This window comes from Ochotona princeps, chromosome 7 (genome assembly GCF_030435755.1).
Source record: "Ochotona princeps isolate mOchPri1 chromosome 7, mOchPri1.hap1, whole genome shotgun sequence".
Classification (NCBI taxonomy): Eukaryota; Metazoa; Chordata; class Mammalia; order Lagomorpha; family Ochotonidae; genus Ochotona; species Ochotona princeps.
Genome location: NC_080838.1, coordinates 52,156,887 through 52,179,451, shown reverse-complemented (window position 1 = coordinate 52,179,451; position 22,565 = coordinate 52,156,887). Strand labels below are relative to the sequence as shown.

At 39.7% G+C, this 22,565-nt stretch overlaps 1 protein-coding gene across 7 annotated transcripts in view; it reads left to right on the top strand.

Annotated features, from left to right (window-relative positions):
- The first annotated feature begins 7,284 nt into the window (after positions 1 to 7,284).
- The window catches only part of PDLIM5 (PDZ and LIM domain 5), a 182,538-nt gene continuing 167,257 nt past the window's right edge, over positions 7,285 to 22,565 (top strand). For 5 of the 7 annotated variants that reach the window (XR_009245842.1, XM_058667036.1, XM_058667035.1 and 2 more), the window contains exon 1: positions 7,289 to 7,422. Coding sequence is in view for 6 of the 7 variants with exons in the window: in XM_058667036.1 (XP_058523019.1) it covers positions 7,327 to 7,422 (96 nt within the window). In the remaining variant the exon portion in view is untranslated. Of the gene's footprint in view, positions 7,423 to 22,565 lie in introns of all 7 variants that reach the window. The other 2 variants (XM_058667038.1, XM_058667037.1) reach the window with 1 other exon arrangement.

Here is a 22,565-nt window from a genome sequence, read left to right as displayed (position 1 = left end):
CAAACCTGGATGAGGGGGTGACATTTGTTCACATCCCAAATTAGAATTCCTGGGTTTGAGTCCTGGCTCTGTTCCTGATTACAGCTTTCTAATACTATATACTCTGAGATACCTCCATCTGAAACACAGTGTTTACCCAAGTTTATAAATATTTGCTCTAGCAGTTAGTTATCTAATGTCTGACTCACCAGCTCTTGCAGGTGATGATGGCTCAAGGACTTGGGTTTTTGCCATCCACACAGGAGACCCAGATCGAATTCTGGGCTCCTGTTTCAGCTTGGCTCAGCCTCAATTATCGCAAACATTTGGGAAGTAAACCAGCAGATAGGAGATATCACTCTCTCTTTCATTCTCTTTTTCAAATAATTTTCTTTAAATGAACAAAATGTCAAAAGAAAAGAAAAACCACTTGAATCTATGATGTGGATTTAATCTTTGCATTTCTTTTCAATCACGTTTATTTGGTCACCTGACTAAATAAGCTGCTCTTAATAGTCTTTAATTTGTTGATGTATTTTATTTTTGAGATGATATCTTTAATTTACATTGTAGTCAAAGGAGTAATGTTTTACTAAATAAGCCATACAGTCTTTTTTATTCATCTATTACTTTTTACTAACATTGTGTTTGCTTTACTTCTGCCCTTCTTCCAGGATCCCTTAGTAAGATTTATGTGCCTTCTCTCTTTCCGTAGCTTGCCAACTGTCTCTTTAGGTGTTGGAATGGCTAATGCCTCCTCTTAATTTTAGATTTTAACCATGAAAGACTCAGAGCTATGAGTGATTTATTTTCCTGTCAGAATTAGGGCTGAATAGCTTACAGTAACATAAGAACTTTTAAAAGCCTGCCACTTCACAATTCACTGGGCATAATCCAAAAAACTTGTCACAGCCATGCTATCTTTAATGAAAAGTTTTTCTTGTTATTGTTTTGTTTTTTCAAGCCCTGTAAGGGGCTCTGAGTCATCTGTTGGATAACAAAATGTTAGAGCAAACATTTACATACTTATTACATAAGTATGTAAATATACTGTGTTTAGATGGAATATTCTGAAACAGTCTTCCTGCTGAATCAACTCCTATGTTGATTATGTTTTTTCTATTCTAACTTTTGTGCACCCCTTATGATAAAGGGAAACTTTAAATATGGTTTCCTTTGTGGCCTTTGTGGCCTTTATGGCTAGTGCTTCATTGCTAAGCCCTGGAGAGTTTGCCACATCAAGGACACTGGTTTGATTTCTCAATGGTCTATCTTCCTGCTAGTTTGTAGTCACCATATTCTTCAAACTGTGGTCAACCGTTGCTTAAAGGTTGTCCGGAGGATCTTGGTGGACCACTGCAAAGCAAGTTAAGGCACAACCCCTCCAGGAATAGTTCAGATCCCCTCATGTGTACAAATAATTTGACATTCATCTTAGCTGTACAATTTGCTGTGGTTACACCTCCAGGGCCTTCAACAGTGCTATACCGAAAGCATGATATCCTTTGTCTCTGGTCTCTAAACTGGATACAAGGGGGCAATGTGATACCATGAAAACAGCATGGTTTTTGGACTTGGATCCTTTTGCTCTTTTATCCTTAATGATCTTTATGCCCTTGGTTTAAATGTCTTAATTTCCAAGGTTCTGTTTCTTCTTCTGGAAAAAAATACCTATTTTATATAATAGCGAGAGTTACAGAAGATAATGCACATGCAACATAAAGGCTGTAATACTTGGGGCTGGTATTGCATCACAGTGGGTTCATTTGATGGTTGCACCCTGGAATCCCATATGGGCACCAGTTTAAGTCCCAGCTGCTCCATTTCTGACCCAGCTCCCTGCTAATGTGCTTAGGAAAGCAGTAGAAGATGGCCCAACTCTTTGGGTCCCTGCCATTTATGTGGGAGAAGCAAAAGGCTCATGGCTTGGCCTGGCCCGGCCCTGGCTGCTGTGACTACCTGAGGAGTGAATCAGTATGTGGAAGACTTCTCTCTCTGTATTTCCTTTTGTCTCTGCCATTCTGCTTTCAAATACATAAATAAATCATTGAAAAAAATAACACAGACATCCTATAAACTCTTAAAAAAAAAACTGCGAACCAGCTCTCACCTGAGAAAACCCTTCCCTGTAAAATAACCTTTCAGAGAATGTGATAACCATTGTGAATTGGTGCTGTCCAGTGAAAATATAATGAAAATCACACATGTAAGTTAAACTTCTCTGGCATCTACATTTAAAAATGTAAAATTAAGTTTATAGACATATGGTATTTAACTAAGCTTACTATTGTTTCATCATATAGTCAACGTAAGAGTCTTAAATTTAATTTTTTTCTTACTAAGTCTTCAAATTCCAACAGATCTCAATATGGGCACCAAGTTTTCAGCAGTAGAGTGGGATGTAGTCCTCCAAAAGAAAGTTGCACTTGATAGTGCTCATTCTGCTTCAATTGTAAAATTTCAATGAATTAAAATTATGCACAACACACTTGCAGGTTTCCAATCACAGAAACCATGCTTCAAGCACTCCAACTAGTGCCTACATATTTGGACACAGCAACTTTCAACTTTCTGCTTGAGAACTTTGTTTTCACCGCTAAAGGGTTCAAAGACTTCCTGAAGTTCACCCTTGATGTATTTGTCCCTCCGTTAAGAATTGTTTTTTTCAAGGAAGGTGTTTAGTCAGTGCAGTCCTTAAGACGCCACCTGCGACTCATCCGTGGAAGGTAGTGTGGAAGACCAGTCTTATGTACTGGAGAGCTGCCACTCATGGAGGGAGTTCTGGGTCCACCACCGGCTCTTGTGGCATTTGAAAAGTAAACTAGTGGCTGGGGAAAAGGAAAGACAAAAGGAAGGAAGGAAGAGAGGAACAAAGAATGAGCAAAAGAAGGAGGGAGGGAGGAAGGAGGGAAGAAAGGAGAATGGGAGGAAAGAATGAGTCCTTTTCACATTTTAAAATGTAATTCACAGTGTGGATGAGTCAGCAAGTTATTTTCCATATGTCCCCGAACATTAATCCACATTTGCTTAGAAATAAATTCCTCCGTCAAAATCTGACCGAAAGAGAAAAGTGGGTTATTGAGTCCAAATGAATAAGCAGCTCAAGACAAAGTGATTGCAGCACTTTGGGTCGCTGCTTTCTATCGCTGTCGTGTGCTGTTCGATTCCGATTCTACAGATGAGGGCTCTCGATTAGCACCGTTCATCACGAGCAATGTTCAGTGTGCACTCCTCAGGGACTAACATCTCAAAAAAAAAAAAAAAATCTAGGCAGTAGCTGGTGAACCTGCACAGATAGATATGTAGCCAAGGTCCACTTTATATTTTTAGCCCCAGCAACTGTTAGCCAATTCAAGTTTGTGGAGAGACAAACGCACCCCACCCCACCCTCACCTCCAGCCTCAAAACGGACACGCAGAAGGGGAGAGCCCTTGGCCAGGTACGGTTTGAAATCCCCTGTAAGGATTCCATATTGCAAACTTGAGAGCGCAGTTGTTCCCCGCAGCGGCTCCAGCCAGCCCCGAGCCGCGGGCGCCCAGGGCACCCCAGCGGGGACCGGGCTTGGCGCCCAGCCGCCTGCCCAGCCGCCTGCCCAGCCGAGGGCGTGGCCGGGCGCGTTGGGGGCGTGCCCGGGTCCGGGTAGGGGCGGGCCGGCCAGGCCAGGAGGCGGAAGTTCCCGCGGGCCGTGGGGACGGCGCACGCAGCGCCAGTCACTTGTCAGCGCTCGTCTGAGGCGGAGGCAGCGCCGCGCCGCGCCCGAGGTGAGCGTGAGCGGCGGCCGCGGCTGCCTGCCTGCCTGCCTTCCTCCCTGGCGGGGAGCGGGCTGGCGCAGGAGGAGGAGGAGGAGGAGGAGGAGGAAGGGGCGCACCTCGAGCGGGGAGCGGGGGCTCCTCAGGTGCTTTCTGGGCGCAGAGCGCGCCGAGGTGGGAGCGCGGCCAGCGCCGGCGGAGCGCCCTGGGGAGAGGCGGTGCGGGAGTGGGCGTGAGGCCACGGGGCGCCCGGGTCGGCCGCGGGGAGCGCACCGGGGAACGGCGGGTGCTGGGGAGTCCCCCCCCAGGCGCCTCCGCGCCCACCTTCCCTGCCTGTTGCTGGCCCGCCTGGAGTTTCCCCCGGCGACCTGCGCGAACCTTGCGGTGGCAGGGTGTGGGCAACCCAACGGGAAAGACGTGTTGCTTTTTTGTTTGTTTGCACTCGGGCTCTTGAGAATCATTAATCCACCTCCCTCCACTGCCCCCCTAGTATTTACAGTTGTGTAACCTGTTTTGGGGGAGGGGGAAACTTGTGCGGCTAGGAATAAAAAGCTCGTTTATAAGTCACGGACATCAGGCTTATGAATGCTTGCTTATTTGTTGGGGCTTTGCTAAGGCTGTGCGTTTGACAATAAGGGGAAAAAGGAAGGGCGTAAGGATCGGGCAGAACTTGCAAAGAAATTCCGTAGCCTGCGCTGGGCAGGGCAGGTCTAGGGTGTGATTGCCAGATCGTATCCCGAATCCGCCTCCCTGACCACAGGGACGGCTGAACCCGCCTGCCACGGAAGCAGCGCGCCCGGCAGCCTTATTTGGCCAACTGGGGGAGGCGTGAAGCTGGAAACTGTCTCGTGGGCTACTTTCTTCCTACGTCTGTGATTTGACTTCTCCAACCCTACCTCCATTATCCCTCCAAGGGAGGGGAAGAGAGGGAGGGGCTGGAGAACCTCCACAGAGTTCTCTTTAATTTCAGGTCCTACTTGTCACTTATTCCCAAATTCTCACCTTTCACCCGCCCCCACACCCTTCAGACTAAAAAACTGGGGTACAAATGTGGGAAATATCAGGTTTCCTTCGCTAGTGCTGAAGTTATGCTGTGGTCTTCTCCCCCAAGGGAAACCCCACAGGAGTTTCCACATTTTCTGTTATGTAGTTTCCAAGCAGGTTGCTATTTCCTGCCGGCTTGATATTTTAGGAAGGGTTTGGTCACTAATAACCGGCTGGAGGAGACTTGGGAAAGGCCAATGAAAATATTGTCATTGCTTAGGGACCAGAATGTCTTAGGGCAAAGGAGTTGCAAGTGAAGCTAATAGGCGAGTCTAGACCAGAGATGACGGGTGACTAGATGTGAAATGACACTGGCTTGGTAGTGTGACTGTGATGTTGCCAGTGTTACAAATTTGGCAGCAAATGGGAGAAGTCAAGAAGGGAATCCCCAAGTTAAGGAAGGCTGCACGTCCATGGGTTGATACATAATTGAAATACATTGTAGGGAAGAGTGGGGCTACTGGAGGCTCTTCCTAATCTTCACGTGTGCCCCCCCCCCACTCCTAAATTAAAGATTAAAAAGAGTGCAGGCAGCTTCTGAAAATCACTTGGGTTTGCATGCATGTGATTTGTGGTGTGTGCCCAATGTCCAAACTTTTCTGTATTATTCTTTGGCTACTAATTTTTGTTGTTGTTGTTTTAAGGATTTATTTTATTTTTATCACAAAGTCGGATATACAGAGGGAGGGAGAGACAGAGAGGAAGATGTTCCGTCCAGATTCACTCCCCAAGTGACCACAACGGACGGTGCTGCACTGATCTGAAGTCAGGATACAGGAACCTCTTCTAGGTCTCCCGCATGGGTGCAGGGTCCCAAGGCTATGGGCCATCCTCAGCTGCTTTCCCAGGCCATAGCAGGGAGCTGGAAGGGAAGCGGGGCTGCCGGGATTAAAGCCGGCGCCCATATGGGATCCCAGCGCATGCAAGGCGAGGACTTTAGCTGCTAGGCCACTGCACCGGGCCCTGGCTACTTATTTGTGAAAAATCACCATTTTAGTGCAGGAATGCAGTTGCACTTCAATGCCTAGTGCCTTGCCACTTCCTGACTCTTAGTTTTCACCTAGGTGCAACAGTTTCAATCCTGGCCTGGCTTTGGGTCTTTTTAGCACCCCCCCCCCCCCCCCCCCCCGCCTATTACTTCAGTACTGAAGTAATGTGTTATTGCCCGTGGCTTAATGTATTACCCTGATGTGGAAAAGCTCATTTAGTTTCTGTGTAGATACAGTACAGATTTTCCCTGATCTGATTTTCCCTTAAGAACCAGGCTTGTTTAAAATGTGGTCTAATTTTCTCCTTATGAGAAGAAGAAGTCTTGCTTGAAGTTTAAAGAGCTGCATCTGTCACTCTGAATTTGGCGTGATGGAATAGTAGTTTTCAACGTGTTAAAAAATGGAAAAATATTTCAAGGCAGGTAATACGTAGTGATTTGGTTGAACAGGTCAGAGTTTCCAAGGAAGCATGTGTCTTACATTTCTGTTTTTAAGACTGTCTTTTAAAAATTTCAAAAATAATTTTAAAAGAAGCGACCTGTTATGGTCCTTAGTATCATGATTTAAAAAAAAAATCTCCGTTCCTCCCAATTTCTCCCATTCCTATAAAAATAACCAATAGGAAGTGCCTAATCAGACTTTATTTTCTTTTTCAAAAAATTATCTGAAAGTGCAGTCGTGAGAGTCGTTCTGAGCATCCAACAAAAACAGGACAAAGCAAGCACTGAAGTGCTCACGCTTTCCTGAAGTTGCAGCTCCATTTCAGGCATCCAGGGTGACTCCATCCTCCCCGCTGTCAGTCCCAGTGGCGTTGGGAGAGTGGTAAAGGCTTATTGCTTGCTTGAGGAGATGTTGTGTAGCAAAGCAGCATCTGCTGAAGTGTTACTGTACTCCGTATTACCTCATTGCCTGTCTGAAGTGAAGGTTCCTTCAAGTAGAGAAAACACCATAGTCCTGGAAAAGGAAATGTGACTTGCACTTTGTGATGGGAGGGAATGCTTTTGTGCACAGAAAAACAACTCCTTTGAAAGAATTTCGTGTTTGGAAAGCATGGCGGGGAGGCTGATTTGCAGCCCCTTCCATGTTGGAGTGAGTTAGAATTTAAGTGAAATTGAGGGATTCTTGCCAACTGCAAGCACAACAATGCATGAGGTGGAAGGAAAGGGAAAACTACTTTAAGTTAAACCTGAAATCAGATCTTACTTATATAGATTAATGAAGTGCTGTAAAGCATTTTAAAGCCTATATGCAGGAAGCCAGAATATTGGATTATAGTAAATTGTAAAACTGGTCAAGTGTCGAGAAATATAATATCACATGGGATTTTTAGACTATGGAAATTGACATGAATATAAAAAATTTATTAGCTTATAGATTCCTTTTCTCAGGCTGAAATTTGTGGTAAGGGCTTAATAGACATATTAAACTTAATTTAGCTAACTTTATGACAAATAGGTTTAAAATTTGTTGAAAGGTTTCAAACAGACAAACCATTTTGCTAACCATTTTCTTTTCTTTTACAGCTTTTTTCTTCTTCTAGCTTTGTACCTTGACCCATTAAAACCATGAGCAACTATAGCGTGTCCTTGGTTGGCCCAGCTCCTTGGGGTTTCCGGCTGCAAGGCGGCAAGGATTTCAACATGCCTCTGACAATCTCTAGTGTAAGCAAACTTTACAGCTTTCATTACAGATGTTCACTCAGTATGTGGGGCTGGAAACCTCAGGGCTTACTGTTGAATTCTCTGTTGACCTGTATTGTGCTTAACATAATTGCTTGTAGGATTTGATCTCGACAAATTTAGTTGTCTGTAATGAAGGATGAGAGAGGAGATTTAGCAAGGATAATTGATTTCATGTTAGTTTAGTTTTAATTTCCTCCTATGTGACCAAGAGCAAAATGGAAAAGCATTTAATTGGGGACAGACCCTAAAATTTTGTTTGAGCCATTCTCTGGACTGCAATTTTCTTCATTTATGATTTTTAAAGAATAGAATTTTAGCTGTTCCTCACAGATCTAAATGTTGCTTATTAACTGTTTTAATAAAAATTGAATAAAATGAGTCTTTTGATATTATTTCCTGAATTAGCTTCCTGATGAATGTGATAGCTAAAAGGTGAAGTGATCAAACCTGTAATTTTCAAAAGGGAATGAGGTCTTGTGCTTCCGACTAAATAGTAAAGCTGAAAATAATTGAGTTTTGATTTTTTTTTTTTAGCCTCATTATGGATGTGGTTTGAGTGTATTTTTTGAAAGTATTTGTGTGTGTATATTCATGATGATGTTGTTAAGGGTGGTAACTGTAGCTAGCAGTTGTAGAGGCTTGACCATATCAGGCACTTTTTCACTTTTATCACCAGTGGAAAGTATTTCTATTAGTTATTTACGTGGCTTTGTAGAGTTTTGTGTTTTGAAACATGAGACCAGCAGGTGGGCAGAGAGAGTTCCATCTGCTGATTCAGTGACCAAGTGCTTGTGTTGATCAGGACTGGTCAGGCCAAAGCCAGCAGTCAGGCGCTCCATCCAGGCCTTGTAAGAGGACGGTGGGAACCCGACTGCTTGAAACATCGCCTTCTGCCTCTCAGACTGTGCATTAGTAGGAAACTGGAACTCGAACCTAGATAGTGTAATAAGGGATGCAGGATATATATATGTATATATATATATTTATTTTTTTCAAATAAAACAGAATTTCTGCTCTTCTTTTACTCAAATGATAGTATACCCATGCCTTACTATTTTTTGTTAATGATTTGCTATGGAGAATTTTCCTTATTAATGCATAATGTGAATATAAAATTGTTTTAGACACCTGTATAAATATTCTTTTGTAATTAACACTTATCTAACCAATCCCTTACTATAGGATATTTATTTTGTTTCCAGTGTTGCTTGTACAAACACTGTTGCCATGAACACCACATATACATGTATTACATCCATATTACTGTCAATCTCATTTTCATAGGCTATGCCACATGGACACTTCTGTGCAGTGCTTCTGCAGTGCTCTTGCCAACAACCTTAGCATTTCGCTTCAAGCCCGTAATATATCATCTAATTTTCACACCCATCCACAAAATGGTGATATTATTCTCACTGTAAGGTACTGTCAGCTCACCTGGCCAGAGTGGATGGTTAACTGTAGCCATCCTAATAATTTGCTTTATCTTAAATTTATTTAGTGAGATTGTTTTCTCTGATCAGGTCTCTAGAAGGTTATCTTGTTTAATTACATATGTTTGTCTAATACGCATGTACAGAAGACTCTAGAAAGTGATACAAGTAACTAAATAAATACACATGGCATGTTATAGGACGCATTCATGTGTGTGTGTGTGTCTCCTTCTTGATTTTGTAAGGCTAAAAATAAGTTTATAACACTGCAATTTCCATTTTACTAATAATTTCCTTTGTTTCTTGGCTTTGGCTATTGAAATAGTTGTCTTTATCACCATTTCCATCTTGATTCCAACTAATTAGATTTTACAAGAATGTATGTGTATATGTAATGTAGCTGCAATTTTTAGGACCTTTCATGATTGGATGAAATTGTGCATGGAAAGATTCCCTGGAAGTATGTGTCCTGTGGTATAGTCTTATTTTTGTTTTCTAGCGAAGATTTATTAAGAAGACAGATACAGTAGTTGAATATTGCTTGTTTTTGTTAACATTTTATAATCTTGAACATTTTGCTTTATTTGATTCAAGTGAGTTGCTTCATTTAAAATACTGAAGTTTTGCTAGGAAAAAGTGTAGAAATGCATTGACATCTAAGTGAAACACACATAATCATCATTTTGTCCTTATTAATACGACTGTGAGTGGAATATGCAAATTTTGCTGAGGCAGGACTTTAAAAAGTTTGATGTGCTTGGGTTCCCTGGCAGATAATTTGAGATGGTAGCTCTGTGTTGTGGTGCTGATACAACAGAACACTGTGTACATACATATGTGCCCTCCCTTGGCACAGAAGAAATGCCTTCCTTGTGTAGACAGAGCGCTAATTAAAGGATTTCAAACATACTGATTAGAAGAGACTATGGTAACAAAGCTGCTGAGTTATTTCTGTTCTCTTACAGAAGTCTCTGCCATCCACTGTGACCTTTTTGGGGCTTGTGCACTGGGGCGTGCAGTCCACAGGGGACTGGAGAGTGTTGGGAGGGGAGAGGGGAGGAGAGGAGGGAGAGTTGGCTCAATGGGGCTGGGAGGCTGTGTTGGCCTTTCCTTGTAGTTATTTTTAACCCCTTGTGTGGTTTAGTTTCAACATGCCTAGGAACATTGCCTAATGAAGATTGGCACCTGGTAACTAATTTATATTGTGGTAAGATTGTTAAGGTTATGAATTTTAGCTTATTCTCATTTTAATTAGTCTTTGATTATACATATTCTGCCTTCATTATATAAAATTACTGGGATATTTTTTAGTGAGTGCGAGCTCTTTAATTAATAGTGTCAGGAAGCGTTTAAACCTGAGAGCATGTGCTTTAAAACATACAATTTTAATTCTCATAATAATGCATATGAAATTTTTAGGAAGGTTTGACATACAATATTCTGCCAAGTATTATATTTTATAGTGATATTATCAAATTAAAAAGAAGATTTAGGGAATTAGAATGTCTTAATTTTAGGAAACTTTGCACTTATATTTTTTTCACAGAGCATATTGAAATAGAAAAAAAAATGTTGAGTTTGTGTTTAGTTTGAAGCCTGAATCTTCTTATTTTGAGTTTGGAAGCATGGAGTTCTTCCTCCAGTCAGAAGTGACTGTGTTGAGCCATAAAGGAGCCTTCCATTCCTTTATGGTACAGTGATTCTGGGGTAGGACATTGCATTTTGAGATCAGTAAGCTACTGGCAGACACTTGGCACTTGTAGATTCATGAGATTTTGTTTTACTGTATATGAATATGCTATATATGACTTTGTCATAATCTTATGAACTACAGAATTTTGACATGTCAGTCAGATTTCATCGTCTGGATTATAAGAATGTTGTATACTATTTTGTGGGTGAATTTCTAAGATTGATGATTCTTGGTAACTTCAAAAAAGGTCTTTCGATTACTGTAACTGTGTGGTCACATGTCACTCCGTCAGTTTCTTAGCCTTAAAGGAGAGTGCTGGTTAGAGGAGTGTGCAGATTGTCTTTTTATGACCCTGTATTTATGGACTTGCCCTGAAGCTGTGGAATGTGGGGATGGGTTTCATTGTTGTAGTGTGGGTGTGTTGGTCTTTGCCAGTGTATTTTATGACAAGAAATAGGAGACTTGTTGCAAAATTCAAGTTGACATGCCTCATGGTAGAATTATAAGGAGGATTATGTATTTGTGAATGGTATCTTTTATATTTAACATCTTAAAGTTGAAGTACTCTGCTGAGTGTTATTTTTAATATATGATATTAGAGCCTTTTCTTACTGTCAGTATTTGGATTTTGTGAAGATCATCTTCCAGTTCTCCCAAAACGTATTTGGATAGGTCTTTACCAGTTAAGATTGAGGCTAGATTTTTTTAATACCCATAGAATGATGACTTTAAGTCTTAAGACAAAATGAGTTGTTACGAGCTCAGAGAAATTTTCAATTGAGTTTAAAAAGCAGAAGAAATTTACCATTTCCCAGAATGACTTCTGCAAGGAAATGTATAAGCAACAGAAAGACAGCAACGCCTTGCTGTGAATTCATTCATTCATTCAATGGAGATACAAATAACTCCTAGAAGCTTCTGAAGAAGATACTAGGCATAGGGAAGTGAAGATTTTGGATAGAAAAGAAGCACACGCAGAACTAGAGTACTAGCTAATGTTGTTACCTGTGATATAAGATAGTATTTGACGAGATGACAGAATGGATAATTCTTCCTTAGTTCTAGTGGGCAATACTTCTGAGTTTGTAGGTGTTGGCTTCCTACAGGAGAAGTGAGCTGAGTGAGGGATGGATGTGAACACCTCCAAGCCAGTAGGATATGGCAAAGATGAAGACTTTTGCTGCTCTTGGCTGACTGTGAGGAGTTAGGAGTAGAGTTGAATGATTCTCCAGACAGGCCAGCTGCAGAATTTCTCTCTTAGCTGAGGACAGAAAGACTTACAGTCCTGTTAGGCTGAAATGGAAGAACCATCCCACCTTGAATAAATGGACTCATTGTTAATTTTAAGCTATCGTGTAGATTCCCTCCCAACTACCCTGTCATTATGCAAGTTAGAAAGTTAATTTAGTTTTTTTAACAATGTAATGTATATTTCATATGCAGGTACAACCTCTGTTTTTAAAATATTAGCTACCTTTTGTGTGGGTGCAAAGGCCTGTTTTTTCCCATCTGACAGGTTTCTATATTCTTTGATCTTTTATGTCAAGAATCTCTAGGTAATTCTGATATTTTGCTGGTCTGTTATTTGTAGAGAAATGAAAAATCTTACTGCAGATTAATAATTTTTTTTTTAAGGGACTTGCTTATTTTAGTCAGTGCTTTGCTTTTGAAATGTGTGAGTTAAGAGGAATTTTGCTGGTAGGCTGGGCTGGTGTTATAGCAGATTAAGTTAAGCCATAGCCTGCTATACATCCCGTATTCTAGTGCTGATTTGAGCCCTGGCTCCTCTGCTTTGGCTCTAGGTTCCTGATAATGCAGCCTAGGTGATACCAGATGAAAGTTGAGTGCCTGTAAGATCCACAGGAGTTCCTGGCTCATGGCTTTGGCCTGGCCAAGCTCTGCCTGTAGTCGACATTTGGACAACAAACCAACAGAAGATAGGTTTCTACCTCTCTCTGCCTCCCAAGTAGATGAAAATAATGAAAAATTATTTTTAACATATTTTTTCATTTTGAATTTTGAATTATGTGGTACAATTTCATATAGGCTGGGATTACCCCCCCCAAACACCCACCCCCCCAACAGATTTTCCCCATTTTACTACAATGGGGCAGTCCTTCATAAGGAATCATGATTCTGTCAGTCTCTTATTTAAGTGTACCCCAACACTGTTGGTACAGACAATGTCAGACAGTCCAGCATCCCATTGTCTACACATGTCCAACAGCTTCATTGGGAATGGAAAATTAATTTTTTTAAAGCAAGGTCTGTACAATCTGTTTACCTACTCATGAATTAGATATGGTATCTACCTACTTAAAGTGAGAATATTGACACCTACAGACTTCTGACTATTTGAGAATTTTTGAGACAGAGAGCTGCAGTTTTTACTGATTATCAGGCAACGTATGAATATACAGTTAATCAAGTGATTTTGACACAGCCTATTTGCTGTAGTTCTTACTTGAATTCATGTTTATCACATGATCAGTTACTGCTCTTTGCCCCATTTGCAACTGTATGGAAAGTGAATCTGATAGATTTTAGTAAATCTAGACAGGGGTGGGGAACCTTTTATCTTCTAGGTACCATTTGGGTATTTATAACATTATACATGAACCTTAAAATATTAGCCTAAAGATTAGTGAACTATAGATTTATTGAATTTCAAGTCCTGCTTGAGATTGCCTTGACAGGGTCAGACCAAATGATTTCGCAGGCCTTATGTAACTGGCAAACTGTACATTCCATATCCCTGACATAGAAGGAAACATTTCCATGGACATAAAACGGGATTTCTTTTGTTGTTCTAAAAGGCATAATTATGTTTCAGTTTTGGCAGATGAGGCTCTTGAATATGTAATGCAAAACTTGACAAAATGAGACACTAACTTGTGAAATACCAACATGTAAATGTATTTGCAAGTGAATGACATGATGAGAATGGAAAGAGAAAGTTAGTTTGAATAACTAGAGAGCAGTGATTGCGGTATGCACTTGTTTCTTTAGGTTTTCTAGATGCAAAGCCACTAGATAGCTCTAGTGTGAAAGCAGATTTTTTCTTAATTGTTTCTAACTTGATAACGCACAAAATCACTTTATTGCACACATTTTTATGAAGAATTATTTTGGGGGATGTAATCGATGAATTGACAAAACACAATATTAAATAATTATGTTTTAATAATTTTTATGGTATTGTTAAAACTGATTTCTTCAATCTTACTTTGATTTCCTGCTCTTCATCCTCTTCCTTCACTGTTGCATCAGTAGAGTTATTTGCCCTTCTCTAAGTATTCCAATTTCCCATTTTTCTTTAAAGATGTATTTATCCGAAACACTGTGTGTGTGTGTGTGTGTGTGTGTGTGTGTGAGAGAGAGAGAGAGAGAGAGAGAGAGAGAGAGAGAGAGAGAGAGAGAGAGAGATAGATATGGGAGTGGAGCAGCAAAGAGAGTTAGCTTCCATGTTCAGGTTCAGTGCTCACATTGTTGCAATAGCTGTTGCTAAGCTAGCCTGAAGCCAGGAGCCAGAACTCAGTCTGACCTTCCACATGGACGGCAAGGACCCAAGTACTTGGTCTAGCATCTGCTGCTTTCCTGGGTGCGTTAGCAGAAAGCTGAATCAGAAGCTGAGCAGCTGAATCGCTTGCCAACACCCTGACAGGGACTGCTAATATTGTAAGCAGCTGGTCATATTTCAACCCCTAGGTTTTGGTGACAATTATTGGGACAAAGTTGCACTAAAAGTCCTTGCTAGTAAAAGAGTAAAGTGAAATCAGAAGAGTAACAACAAGGTATTAAAAGGAAAAAGATGGGAAAAGAGATAAACTATTTTTTAAAATTATTATTTACGTATTTTGAAAGATTCGCAGAGAAAGTGGGAGGAGAGCAAGAACGGGAGAGGGAGAAGGAGAGCTGTTTCATTGGCTGGTTCTCCCCCAGTGGCCCGAGTAGCCAGCGTTGGGCCAGGCTGAAGTCAGAAGCCAGAAGCTCGGGTGCATCATCTGCATCTCCCACAGGGGGACAGCGGCCCAAACACGTGGCCCTCTTCCACTGCTTTAACAGGGAGCTAGATTGGAAGTGGAGCAGCCAACAGGCACCAGGCAGCAGCTTGAACTGCTATGCACCAACACCAACACCACAGAGGGACAATTTTAAAAGCCAAATGGAAGCAGTTATTTACTAAGTCTAATCTTCTTGCTTAATCTTTCACTCTCCTTCATTACCCCCTCCCACATTTAAAGTTTCCTTATTTTTTAAATTTATTTTTAAGGTTAAACATTCATAGGCTTAAATCCAAAAGATAGAATAGGGTGGGGAGGAGAAAGTTTCTTGTTGCCCCGCCAATTATTTTCTCTGCCTGAAAGCAACCAGTGCTAGTTTCTTGTGTAGGCATCCAGAGATAATCTGTAAAGATACATGTTGATGCATATGTACTTTGCCCACCTGCTTTTCAGTACAAATACACTAACGTGTCATTGAGTGATGTAAATGTGATTGCATTGTTAGCCAGTTTTGCCTTTGTGTGAACAAGAGCATGTTCTTACTTAAACTTACGTAGATACAAGCCAGTAACTCCACGGGGCACCTTAATGCATCCGAGATAGGGTATTGGTGGTTATCACATGGCATACTGTTTTATGGTATGCTTTCTTTTTGTAAGAATAAAGAGTCCATGTGAAAACAATGGAAAAACATATAGTAAATACAAAGATGAGTAACATTAATTTATTGGCCTTATCAAGTACTAAATGTGTTACATAATTGCATGTGTACTCTTCATTTGGGACTGGGTGGGAGGAGGAGAGAAAGAGGGTAAAGAAAAGGAAGGAGAAGGGAGAAGGAACATTGGCTTTTATCACTGGTTTACACTGAGCTGAGGACCAGAACATGAGCATGAATGCAGTCCAGGTCTCCCACATGGGTGGCAGGAAGCCATTTACTTGAGCCATCACTTTATAATGCAGCCAGTGTTTTTACTGGTAGGAAGCTGGAGGTAGGAGCCAGAGCTTGGAATCGAACCCAGGTAATCTGATGTGTCATGCAGGTGTCTTAAGTGCTAGGCTGAACATCTCCCTGTGCTGTAGCTTTAATACTACTGGTTTGTGAAAAGTGTGTTGAGCTACTATGTTACCATGACTATAATGTCACTGGGTGATCTGAATTTTCCAGCTGTGTTGTAATTGTATGGAACACATGTCAGATATGTGGCCCATTATTTACCAAAAACACTGTCATGGGGTATAAGACTAAAGTATCCTTAAAAATACTTTTTTGACATTTTTCTTTGTTCACTTAACACAGTGTCAATAAGCAGCTACGTTGTTTTGGGGTTTTTTCATTACTTAACAGTTCTTACTAATGACAGTGAAGTTATTTATAGTCTTTTGCTTTTATTGACACAATAATCTGATCTTTGCACATGTATATGAATGTATTTCAGATAAATTCCTAGAAATGGAATTGGTCAGTCACAAAGTTTTATGGTTTTGTAATTTTAATTGATATTGCCCAATAGAGACACTCCTACCCACAGTGTAAGACTATTTCCTCATACCTGTCCTGGCATGAGTTTCAGCAGACTTTGATCTCTGATCAGTTGGGCCAACTTCCCCCTGCCGTCTTCTTCCAGGACTTATTCACAATTCTAACAAAGAATCAGTGTGTTTTAAAATGAAATTGTGTTTTCATTCTTTAAATGATTTCATTAATTTCTTAGAAGGCTGTTTTTGTTTCATCCACAGCTTTTGTTAGTATCTATCATTTTTTCCTGTTTGTAAATGAAACTCCTCTCTGTGTTAACATGCTACTCAATATTGTGACCGTGTTTATTTTTTGGTAAACAAGTTTTAGCATAAAGCCCCTATCATAGACTTTTTGAAATATTAAGAAATTCACATTTAATAAGTTCAGGCTTGTTACTTTTGGGATTTCTCCAGAGCCTGATACCTTGTGTGGTTTCTCATCTCAGTGTTCTCTAATGTGACAAGAAACTCTCCATTATGAGCTGGTCAGTACCAGTTGGTCCAGGGGCAAAGTGCGTTCTCCCTTCTGAGATTAACTGTGTCTTTGTTATCAGTATTTACCAGTAACTGAAGTCACGTAGGATTCTGAAGTTTTCCACACAATAGTGTCAGAAATTATGAAAGTATACTGATATGTGACACTATGTATTTATTCATTTTAGCCATGTGTAAGCAGCAGAATTTACAAGTTACTTCTAAAAGTTTTGGAGGTAAGAGTTAAAAGCTGTTCATTTTGGTGCAAAAAGCAGAAATCTGTGAATAGATTTTTCATAATATGCATTTTCCACTAGCACTTTTTTAAGATTTATGCAATTTTGTTTGAAAGGTGGGCTGCTCGAGAGAGAAGGAAACACACACACACACACACACACACACAGAAAGAAAGATGTCTTCTCTCTGCTCTTTAGTCCCCAAATGGCTGCAACGGCCACAGCTGTAGTCTGGAGCTTCCTTGGGATCTCCCATATGGCTGCAGGGGCCCAAGGACTTGGGGACATTTTTTTTTTATTGTTTTTCCAGGCATTGTAGCAAGAGTGGGATTGAAAGTGAAGTAGCAGGGGCTCAAACTGAAGTCCCACTGTATGTCAACCACACTGGCGGAGCCCAACTGTTACACCATAGCCCTGGCTGCTTCTGTTAATTTTTTGAACACACTACATATAGATTCTGCTTTAAACTTTTTTTTTTTGCCTTAAAAGAAACTTACGTTTTCATATGACTTGCCATGAACTTCTTGAACAACCCCATCTATGTTGATAACCATAATGACAAAAAAAGTGAAGGATGCCAGGAATATTTGCCTTTTTATGTGATAAAGGTGGGAGAAGGAAGAGATTTCCCTTAATGCAATGAGAACAGTTTTGAATCAAATAAGATTTTGGACCATTTGTCCTTTGCTAGAACCCCCCCCCCCCGAGATCCAAAACTTGATTTAAATATGGCCACCCTGCTTTATGATAATTGTCCTTGGTAGATTTTGATGTATCAAAAGCAGAAGTGATTACTTGAATGATACTTACTGACTGCTGTGTGCCACTGATGGATCAGGAATTTAAGTGGTATGATTAGTTCACTGGTGCTCTGATTGATAGCTTTGCATTTTTTTCATGATTTCTGAGGTTTTTAACTCCGAAGAGTATTCAAATTTAAAAAATTTGCTCAGAGGAGATTGTAGATAATGTTCTATAAATATTCTTCCAGATGAAAAATGTCCTATAGAAAAAGAGGTGTTTTAGCCTTTAGCCAGGACCCTTTCGAGATGTTTTGGAGAAGGGATTCTATTATAAATACAAGCAACTTGCACATGTAATCTTCATATATTTTGGCCATTTCCTGAAAGAACCTCAGTGCTCATGACTTTCAAATGTCATACAAATTGTCCTTTTGATCTTTTAAAATGTTTTTGTTTTTGTTTTTTATATGCTGTACATTTACACTTTATTTATAAGAATTCTATCTATTTGGGAAGATTCTAGTTATTTTGTATCCAGTTGTTAGAGTGATACTTTGATATGTTATAGCAGACAAGAGTGTTTCCAAAACTCATGAATGGCTCATCCTGTCTTAGGCTGATTTCTCATTTTCAGGTTGGCATCATGCCCAGACAAGAATTAATCCATCTCACATTTAATATATTACCGCCCTATTTTAAGAACTGTAAGACTTTCTCATTATCTATTGAGTTATTGTTTAGTGCCTGGCATCCAGGCTGCATATGCAGACTCCCATTAATGCAATGAAGTTGATGGTCCAGAATTGCAGTTTTGAGTCCTAACTCCCTGTTTCTTCTTTCTGAAAACTATTTTTGCTTCTTGTTTTCACACCTAAAGCCTTATCCATCCTTCAGAACACTTTGAAGTCTTAACTGCCATTGATCAAACACTATGACTGATTTGCTTTTCTCCAACCAGCATTCTTCCTGGTTTTTGCAGAATTCAGTTATCTGAAGTCATTTTTAAAATTGATGGCAGTTTGAATGATGTATGACTTCAGGTTTAATTGTGTTTATGATACTACAAATACGTTACATAAGGTTGGTGAAAAATACGAGATCTGGAGGACATTGAAACTGATGCTATACGTATAGCATTTTAATACTTTACAATTTAATACTGGATATTAAATTTACTGAAGATTTATGGAAGATTCTTTGGCCACACGAACCTTTGTTTTACACTTAATGGTCAAGTTTTTGGCTTGCCCAAGAATGTGTAAGTATACTGTGTTTAATCATCAGCCTTTCTTCCCTGAAACAGAATACTTACTATTTTGATGGCATTCTCGGCATGTGATCAGTACCTAGTTTGTTTGCAACTGCAGTCCAATCTCTTTCAGATGTGATTGGTAGCATTAACTGACAAAACATTCGAGTTTTGAATTATAATCAGGATTTAAGTTACTTACAGATGCCCCATATGTTATATTATGTAAAAGTCCCCTGCCTCCCAAAAGTCTCGCTGTGAATGGCCAGAATTTGTTTTCTGTGTATTGAATCTAGTGATTTTGTGTAATGTGCAATCAGTACACCTGTTTCCACATTATAGCCTTTTAAATGGGTGAATGAGTTATAGTTTCCTTTATATATTATGAGTATTGTGTAACAAGCCACTTTTCAAAATACTGTTGTTCTGATAGCTTCCCAATCTTCACACTCCTTAGCACTTGCTTATAAAAGAAGCATAGTTTTTCCATGTTTTTTATGTTAGTTTCCAGAACCTTGTGTAACATCTCAGTTGTTAAGTTTCATGAAGAAGTAAGGAAACTCATTTTTGAGTGAGTGCATAGTGAGTTTAGGATCTATGGTAAGTAATGAGTGTGATGGACTTTGTTTTTTTTTTTTTTTTTTTTCTGTCTATTGTATTGCTTCGGATTTTAATGATACCCATGTCTTCTGTTTAAAAAGGAGAAGGAAAACCAAGCCTCACCTATGTTTTGTATTTGTACAGACTCGGGCTTGTCTGGACACATATGGAGGTGAAAAAGAACCCAAGAGTCAGGCAGTATATGTGCTATTAACATGAAAACTGAAAAAGAGAAAACTGTGGTGTACTCAAGTTTTAACTTTTGGAGATTTTATTACAGTGTATTTGTTTTTAGGAGGGATGAGTAAATTCTCATTACAGCAGGGTATGTTGTATAGTTTTCTGGTATCGCCCTTCATTTGAGTGACTTATATGTAAGCTAGAGGGAGTGTTAGTTAATGTGTATTTTTTGATCTCTTACTGTGTATTAAGTATTGAGCGTAGAGAGTGATTTTTTTCATTTTCTGACCTAACAACAGGAGAAAAAGGGGAAGACATGTAACCAGATCTAACAAGAAAAATATGTTAGCTATCCAGCTTATGTCAGAGTAATGGTTTTGAACTAGGATTTCTAGAACTTACAAAGGAGACAGTAGACGTATCAGTTGAGATGGAAGTTACTGGGCCTACACTTTGTGATTGAATCAATGATGCAATGTCTTTGTTGAGCACCTGTTCTGTTGGGTACTCTTCTGGGCACTGAAATACAGAGGTAAGCAAGACAAAGTAATGAACCTCAAGTTCTATGTCATAGGGATTGATTACTCACAAGTTAACATGTAAGTAAGTAATGCAATTTAATATGATGTGGTAGGGAGTAGGGACTGGAAATCTTGGGGATACAGGTTTTACTTTAGATTGGGTAGTCAAGATAGGCCCTTCTGACTGAGGAGATAACTGTCTTCAGAGCCAGACCCAGGAGCAGATGAGGAGCCATACTTACGTTACATTGGATACCAAGTTGTGCAGGAAAGAGCTTACCGTGTTCAAGAGACAGAAAGAAGACAACTGTGCAGGAGTAAGGAGAAAAACAGGGTGAGGTGGAAGGGAGAGAGATGTCTAGGGCTGGAATTATAGAGGAAGAGAGCCACGTTAGAAAAAAGGGTTAACACTGAGGCAGTGTTCTGAGATCTCCTGGGAATTTAACATGGCTTCTGCTTCCTCTGGTTAGAGAAGATTACTGCTGCTGTAATTTTACCACATCCACAGGCTGGTATGTTTTCTAAATTGCCTTTGATGAGAATTCCAGGGGAAGAATGCCAAAGGTTTTTTTTTTTGTTTTTTTTTTTTTTCAGCAGAGGAATAACTTTGTAGCCCTGTGAGGTGTCTGTGTACAGATTAAAATACTCATCTTAATATGTCTGCTTTGATAAGACCACTTGTAATTACATCACATCCATGATTGCTGTTTGTATCCTGATACTTTTGTGTTTTGCAGTCTTTGAATTATAAAAGCATCTATTGTGAGAAACAGCTTGTTGCCCAGATGGCTTCTGTTTCCAATTCCATGTGCTGTTATGACCTTTTCTATTTTAATGAAGAAATGTTGCATACATTTTCAGAAGTTGTTTGCAAATTATGCCACCTGCGCATGTTGGAGTCTGCTTCAGGGACAAAATGAGCCTTATGATGTTTATGATGTTTATCCTATGTCAAATCTGTTCTGCTGAAAACAGTTTTGAAATTTTGTCTTTTTAAAAAGAAGGCTTAAACTATTGGTCAGTGAGTACACTAAATTCAAGAGTTACATTTTGTAACACTTGTATTATTTTTACTGGGCGGGGTATTTCAGCAAGATCTTTTGATAAAGATTAGCATGCGATAAGAGAAAATGATTGATAGTTGACATATTCATTTATATTTTCATTCTGTGAAACACATCATGATAGGAAAAAATTTAAAAATTATTGTCAACATGTCAGCTGTTAATTTCATATATTATGAAAAAGTAAATGAGCCAGCAGATAGAATATTTTCTTTCCCTCTCTGCCTTTCAAATTAAATGAAAACAAACATATATATATATTTTTTTTTCCATATAGATTTCTTTTTTTTTTTATTGTTAATTATTTTGCATTATGTGACAGTTTCATAGGCTCTGGGAATCTCCCCATCCCTCCCCCTCCCCTCCCCCCGGTGGATTCCTCCACCTTGATGCAGTATTACAGTTCAAATTCAATCAAGATTCTTTCATTGCAAACATATACCAAGCATAGAGTCCAGCTACTTATTGTCCAGATTGGTTAAACAGTTTCTTGGGGAGACCCTCTCTGGTCTGAAGTTTGAGCTGGCAGAATATCATCACAGTCAATTAAGAGTCCCAATATAACATCAACAGCAATTTGCAATGTTATGGAATTGACATGGTTTTGAGTAACCAGTGTATTAAAAAGAAAAAAAAACAAAAAAAAAGGAAAACAAGTCCTAGCCACAACCTATGATTAGCTCATTGACATTTCAATTTTAGTTCATATACAGGACCGGCTGCTCTATACCTTAAAATGGCCATAAGGCACCATACAGCTGTTTCGTGTCCATTTCATCTTAGTATTTAGCCAGTTGTTGTGTTGAAGTAAAATTTTGCTGATCTTGGCAGATTTTAGGATAATCTAGACTGGCTTGTAACTCTAACACAAACATATATATTTTTAAAAAAGAGTGCGAGTATGGTGACACAGCAGGTTAAGCTACCCCCCGGGAAGGTAACTTCCCAAATCTCAGTGGGACTTGCTATCAGCTTGTTGATAATGCACTGGGTGGTGGAAGATGACTCACATGACTGGGCCATTGCCGCCTCTATGGGAGACTTTGCAGGGAATCCCAGCTTCAGCCTGAGCCCTGACTGTTGGTGGCTACTGGGGAGTTCCAAACCAGATAGATCTCCCTGGGGCTGCCTCTCTTCTCTTTCTGATGCTCTGCCTTTCAATTAAATACATTTTTTTTTAAAAGATTTTGTTAATAAGATTTCTGCTTTTTTTGGTATATTCATGAAACTGTTTGTGATACTTTCCTGAGTAGCTGAATTTCAGATTTCATTATGTCTTTTTGTTTGCATTCACATTAGCACTTTTGTTGATTGTCTCCTATACCGTTTTGGTTGGAATACACACAGATTTCACACATATATATGTGTATTTTTGAAGACTTGTTTAGGGGTCGATGTTGTAGC